This window comes from Populus nigra, chromosome 7, assembly GCF_951802175.1.
Source record: "Populus nigra chromosome 7, ddPopNigr1.1, whole genome shotgun sequence".
Lineage (NCBI taxonomy): Eukaryota > Viridiplantae > Streptophyta > Magnoliopsida > Malpighiales > Salicaceae > Populus > Populus nigra.
Window position 1 is genome coordinate 5092197 of NC_084858.1, and position 6303 is coordinate 5098499.

General features: G+C 34.3%; 1 protein-coding gene across 1 annotated transcript; it reads right to left on the reverse strand.

The window, feature by feature from the left end:
• Window positions 1–846: 846 nt before the first annotated feature.
• On the reverse strand, window positions 847–3555 carry LOC133699989 (proteasome subunit alpha type-7-like). The gene is made up of 3 exons (XM_062123539.1): window positions 3207–3555; window positions 2269–2683; window positions 847–1240 (listed from the first exon to the last, which is right to left on the reverse strand). Exons 1-3 carry the CDS (start codon window positions 3377–3379, stop codon window positions 1079–1081), a joined length of 750 nt encoding a protein of 249 aa, XP_061979523.1. The 5' UTR covers window positions 3380–3555; the 3' UTR covers window positions 847–1078.
• Between the last annotated feature and the right edge of the window lie 2748 nt (window positions 3556–6303).

The window sequence follows — 6303 nt, forward strand, 5'->3', positions numbered from 1 at the left end:
TCAGTTTTTGTTTCTTTTAAAAGAAATCCATTTAATTGGGTTTTTTAGGCATTTTTGTAACAAGTCGAGTTTTTCTAAACTTGTTGTAGTTTTATTTTACAATGGATCTAAGTTGTTTTTCGCGTCCAGAAAAACATGTTTAATTTTTGATCTGGTGAATTTAACTAGTGGCAATCCAACAATGGCTGAACCAGATGTAATTGATGCTTGTAAATTGCAATGAAACCAATACAAAACATCTCTTCTTCCCCACCCTGAAACCATCTCTTCACCTTGGGGGAGAGTCTTTAATTTGCTTCGTACTCTTGCCTGCGGCTTCTGGTGTTTTTATTTATTCATGCAATTTCTCAAAGGATATCCTCTAGACAAACACGCCCTAATTAACTTCTTTTACTTATTTATTTATTTTACCATCTGTCCCAACACTTGTACATATTTTTCTATAATAACACTCCACTCGAAGTCACTGCGAAAACAATATAAAAATAATTTAAAAATATTAATTAACAATAAAAATTAAAAAAATTCAATTTTTACTATGTTGCATAGAAAAATACTTGTAGTTACACATAAAGCTAGTAAAGAGAAAATAAAATATTCCCATATCCATTCAAAATAAAATTTATTTTTGAACCAATTAAAGGAAAGATTAATTGCCCTTCGTTGCCTCAGTTTAATTTCACACTATTAATAAAAAAAAAATGTAAAATTTTAATTTAATTCTCAATATAGTAGCTAAACTATGGACTGCGAAATCAATTGAATAACATATACTAATTGTTTAGAACCCAATTGCTAAAATTTAATTTTTAGTTTTTAAGTGTAAGAGGATATATCAAGTACCAATTTTAGCAGAACTTTGAAAATAGCATGAATCGAAACGTTCAACATTGCTAGGAAACATAAAGCAGTTGTGACCATTTCAAATGAGAGGATATAAGAGAAGAAACACAAAATGAAGGCTGGCAGAGACTTGAAATCAGGTGTCTGACAACAGGAAACAAACCAATGTGATATAGCAATGAAGAAACTAAATCACTTGGACAGTACAAGGTGATGTATGAGAACTACAGCAGGTCTAGGAATCTTTCAGTGGAGCTTTCTTTGCAGCCTCAGCCGCTGCTTTCTCTGCTTCGATCTCAGCAACAATTGCATCAATCTCAGCTTCTTCAAGCTGCCGCAGCCCCTGGTCTTTTGTCATCACAGCAATTTCTATGTTCTTCCCCCCACTCTCAACAACCTAATTCCAAGGAACACAAAAGATAGGTAAGAAACAGGCAAGTATAATGGTTTCTCTGCGAACATTGAGAAACAGCTCAGATTTCAGGAGAAGATACATAAAAGGAATTGAGAAACAGCTCAGATTTCAGGAGAAGATACATAAAAGGAATTCCGTATCAGTTGGTTAGACCAGTATCTTGACAGGTCTGGGTGTTTCACCTTTGTTATCTGTTTTTCTTTGCTCGACAGAAATGCATTGAGATAACTTAGATTTTTTACTGAATTAAAGCCATATAGAGGATATGATTCACCAAATAATAAATGCCATCATATGGTCGTAATTCACGTTCAGCCAAGGTTTCAAATACCCAAATGATATGGCAGTTACACATACAATCCAAAAATGCATGGCTACACTAGAGATCAAGAAGTTAGCACAACAGATACAAGTTTTACAGAACAAGAAATTGTCTGTTTGAGAGAGAGGAGATAGACAAAGAAGAACCTTCTGCAGCATAGATTTTTAAGCTGTCAAAACATCAATGACGATGGGGCAAGATGTAGATGTCATGGCATAAAATATGCATACTTAACTAAACAATCATACATGTCAGTGTTACCCATGTCAGAACAGCAATTCGTGCAGAGAGGTTGAACCAAACCCACAATGTTATAAGCTGCATGCATGGCAGCTGTGTAGCAAAGACTTGTTAACAATCCTTTCTATGAGACCTAGTTATACCCCAACTATTTTTGCAATGATGTTAGGACCAATTCAACTTGTATGATAGCAATCATATGAAGTGGAAATGTTCTATTACCAAGTAATAACTTACAATTGAATCAAGTGATGATTAAATATAAATGCCAGCTGCTATAAAGTCTAAAAACAACTACTAAGCATCATCTTACATCTGTCAGCTGTAAATGGCGCACGTTTATTTAGCTTGAATGCATGTTCAATTCTAAGGAACGATATGCATCCTTGGGCAATTTGTAGCATATGCATTCTACAATCGGCACCAACATAAAAAGGAAGAAACTTACTTCAAGTAAAGCACGGATAGCTAACTTCACAGTTCCTTGCCCAGAAGTTTCCTTATAGTTTTTCTCCAAAAACTCCCGCATTGAGTTTGAGTTTCTCCCGGTAGCATTAGCTTTCCATGCTGAAAAAGCTCCAGAAGGATCAGTTTGATAAAGAGAGGGGACACCCAAGTGTGGGTCAAAGCCAACAATCAAGGTCGAAAGACCAAATGGCCTCACACCACCACTCTGTGTATATTTCTGTTGCAAACCAGCAATATAACGCGTTATATATTCAACAGTTACAGGATCCTCAACAGTTAGCCTATAGCTTTGGCACTCAATCCGTGCCTTGTTAACCAAGACACGGGCATCTGCCTTCAATCCAGCACATACTAGTGCCACATGATCGTCCAAAGATACAATCTTCTTCACTGATCTGCAAACATAACCAGCAAAAACATTACATAACATTCACATAACTAATCTCATTGAACACAGAACAAGACACTAGATGTCGTAACAACTACATTGCAGATCAGCGTAAAATCAAACAAACACCTAATTAGCAACAACAAAATCCATAATATCAATAAGCTCTACACGCCAATATAAAAGATTTGAAGTACGGAAATTACTTATGTTCATTAACCAAATTCTAACACACATCAACAACAAACCAAAATAAATCATTTTTACAGTCTTCATGAATGAACTAATTGAGTAGTTAACAGTTTAACTACCACGTAAAAAGCCAAGTAGATACAAATAAGAAATGCTAATTTAAATCCAGCAAATTCACTAATCACGATTAAACCATAAATCAATCACTGGTCAACCCCAATTAAACCCTAAACCTCAATTTTCTCCTTAAAAAAAATCTCCTTTCATCACAAACATAAAGAAACAAGGAAACCCCAGAAAAACTTATAACTTAAAAATCAAGAAAAAGGTAAAATCACCTAGAATCTTGAAGTTTAGCGGTGGATTTCTTTTCAACACCGAGAACGACAATATCAGTGCCACGGACACCAACGGCGGCGTTTCCTTTACGGACAGCTTCGAGAGCATATTCTACTTGAAATAAATGGCCATCAGGAGAAAAGACTGTGATTGCACGATCGTATCGAGCCATGGCTAGGTTTCAGTTTTCTCTTGTTTTAGCCTGGGTTTTGCGTTGCTTCTCTGTGAGATCTGCGGGGTTTTTGAAGAAAAATAGAATTCGACTTAGAGGACAAGTCACTTGTTTTGGCTTGAACGACGTTGTTTTGAGTTCTTTTCGTTTCTTGCTCTGCGGTTTATGTTTGTGATTGTGATTTTATCTTTATTTTATGAACTCTGTTTCTTAATCAAGTTTTTTTTTATTAGGCCACTTCTTTTTTAATCTTTGTAGTGCCACAGCTTGTTATTCTATGAATTTATTTTTCCATTTTAAATCTAGTATTATTATTTTTGTGATGGAAAATATTTAAAAATAGATAATTAAGATTAATAATTAAAATCTAAATATAATTTATAAAATTATTGAATTAATTTTTTATAGATGTATATGGGATTTAATTGGGTTATCTTCAAAATCATGGAGCTTTTGTTATTATTTTTCACAATTCTATTGATATTAAAAAAAGTTTTGGAACCAATACGAGAGTTACTTTTCACCATATATTGGTTAGATTCTTGAGGATGGCTTTTCTTTTTCTTCATATCCTTCTATCTCAAACGTGCTTGAGATTTTGTGTTTGTTAATTTGGCAAATGGTAAGTAAATTTTATATATTAAACCAATTAAATTGTATCGATTCAACAAAAAATTTAAAAATATTTTTCACTTAACAGGTCTATAAATAGAAAAAATATCTTCCAAATACTCAAACCCTAAACTTCATTGTCACAACTTCATATCCCCTTCCCTCTCTCCACCCTTCTCTTTCAATCTTCATGAACCCACCCCTTTCTCTGCCTATCTGGTTATCCTACAACTGTCTTCTCCTCTCTCCTAGACAAATCTTTATTTTTCAAGCATGTTTTTTTTTTTTTAAATTTCATTTGTTTTAGAAGAAAGTGCTTCCTAACTAAACTTAAGGTCTATTTTGGTTGGACAATATTAGTGATTTACTCTTCTAGGGTTTGAATTTATTTTTTGGAGTTTTTTTTTTTAAGTTAGTAATACGGTTTCTAGAAAATCTAATGGTTTGTGAGAGTCTGAGTAAGGAGACTTGTTGAGGCTACTATACGATAAAGAAGAAGGGAAATTCCATTGTTGCCTTTATTGGCGACGAGAGGTTAATGATGCTGCCACAAGGAAGAGAGAAGTGAGGGGAAGTTGCTGTGCTGTTGTAGAATATATGGAGGAAAGGGTGGATAGTTGCTATTGTGGAAGATGAAGGGTTAGTTGAACCAAAATGAGAGCCATGAGATTGATATTTGTTTTTAGCTGAGAGAACATCTTCATAGTGGCTGATGGCTAAGTTTGGGAGAAAGGGGTTTTTGTGTTTGGTTTTTGGGAAGACTGTGGGTCTAATGTTTTTATTTGGGTATTTTCTTTAGATTTCATGTAATACCACCTATTTATAGGTGGAAAATCTTATCTTCTTTCCCAATTACTTGGTCCAACAAACAACCTAAATTCACCTTAGTCCATTGTTTTTTTCCTTTTCATTTTAGTCTTTTTTGTCTGAATATTTTTTTTATTCTTCTTATTTTTTTTTGCATTTTTTTAAAAGCTACATCAACGCCAACTCAATGAGAAAAAATCAATGATTTTAAGAATGATGCGTTAAAAGCTGAACACATTAAAAAGAAATTTGAAATTTGAATTCTTTTGAGATGACGCTGAAAATGCTAAAAATAACACAAATAAGTCAAGAATATATTGTTTGATTTTTTTGTATATTGAAAATATTTAGAAAAGTAGGGTGTTAAAAATTGAGTTATGACAGTTGTCCCCCTCTTTACAATGCTTACGACAAGAAGTCTCATAATAGACTTTTGATAGTAAGTTTTATAAAGAAGAAAAGATAAGATGATGTGGATTTATCAAATCAAGAAATGATCAATCCTTCTAAAAGTATTAAAAGTGAGGGTTTGGAAGCGCACTTGGATGGAAAATAAATAAGGTTTACTGATGCACTATCTAGTATGTGAGGGTTGGCAAGCGCACTCATAAGAATTCAAATAAGGCTAAAAAGCATATTATTTGATATATGAGGGCTAAAAAGCGCACCAAAAAAAACCCAAAAGGATAGGGCCTGAAAGTGTACTATCTGATGAACAAGGGCTTGGAAGTGCACTCGAAAGGAAAAAGATATGGCCTGAAGACACATTATCTGATGTATGAGGAGGGCCTGAAAATGCACTAGAAAGGAAAGAGATATGGCTTGAAAGCACATTATTTGATGGATGAAGGCCTGAAAGCGTATTCGAAAGGAAAGAGATAGGGTTAGAAAATGTGTTGTCTGGAGGATGAGGGCTCAAAGGTGCACTCGAAAGGAAAAAAAATAGGGTCTGAAGGTGTATTATCTGAATGATAAGGGCTCAAAGGCGTACTCAAGGTGTTGGGGTTGGAAAACACACTACTTGGAAGACGAGGGCTCAAAAGTGCACTAAAAAAAGAGATAGAGCTATAAAGTGCATTATCTAAGAGGGAGGGCTTAAAGGCACGCTCAAAAGAAGAAGAGATAGGGCTAGAAAACGCACTATCTAAGAGACGAGGGCGCACTTGAAAGAAAAGAGATAGAGCTTGAAAGCGCATTATCTGATAGACGAGGTTTGGAAAATGCCCTTAGAAAGAAAATAGTACGGCCTGAAAACACACTATCAAATGGATGAGGGCTCAAAGACGCACTCAAAGGGAAAGAAGATATGGCTAGAAAGTGCACTATCATTCAAAGGAAAAATAGATAGTATTTGCAAAGAAAAGGATAATATTTATGAAAAACTGAAAGATTTTTTAAAGTGGTATATTTGTACCAAACAACCTGCCTAATGGTAAAATTTAAATTTTTTTAAAATGGTCAAATTGTCATGGGTGTCTTGCCAAGGTGAAGAATACAAAGTTTTT

Coding starts and splice junctions, on each gene's coding strand:
- LOC133699989 (XM_062123539.1), bottom strand. CDS start 3,379: ATGGCTCGATACGATCGTGCAATCACAGTCTTTTCTCCTGATGGCCAT. Junction 2,684..3,206: donor GCTAAACTTCAAGATTCTAG/GTGATTTTACCT, acceptor TTATGTTTGCAG/ATCAGTGAAGAAGATTGTAT. Junction 1,241..2,268: donor CTATCCGTGCTTTACTTGAA/GTAAGTTTCTTC, acceptor CCTTGGAATTAG/GTTGTTGAGAGTGGGGGGAA.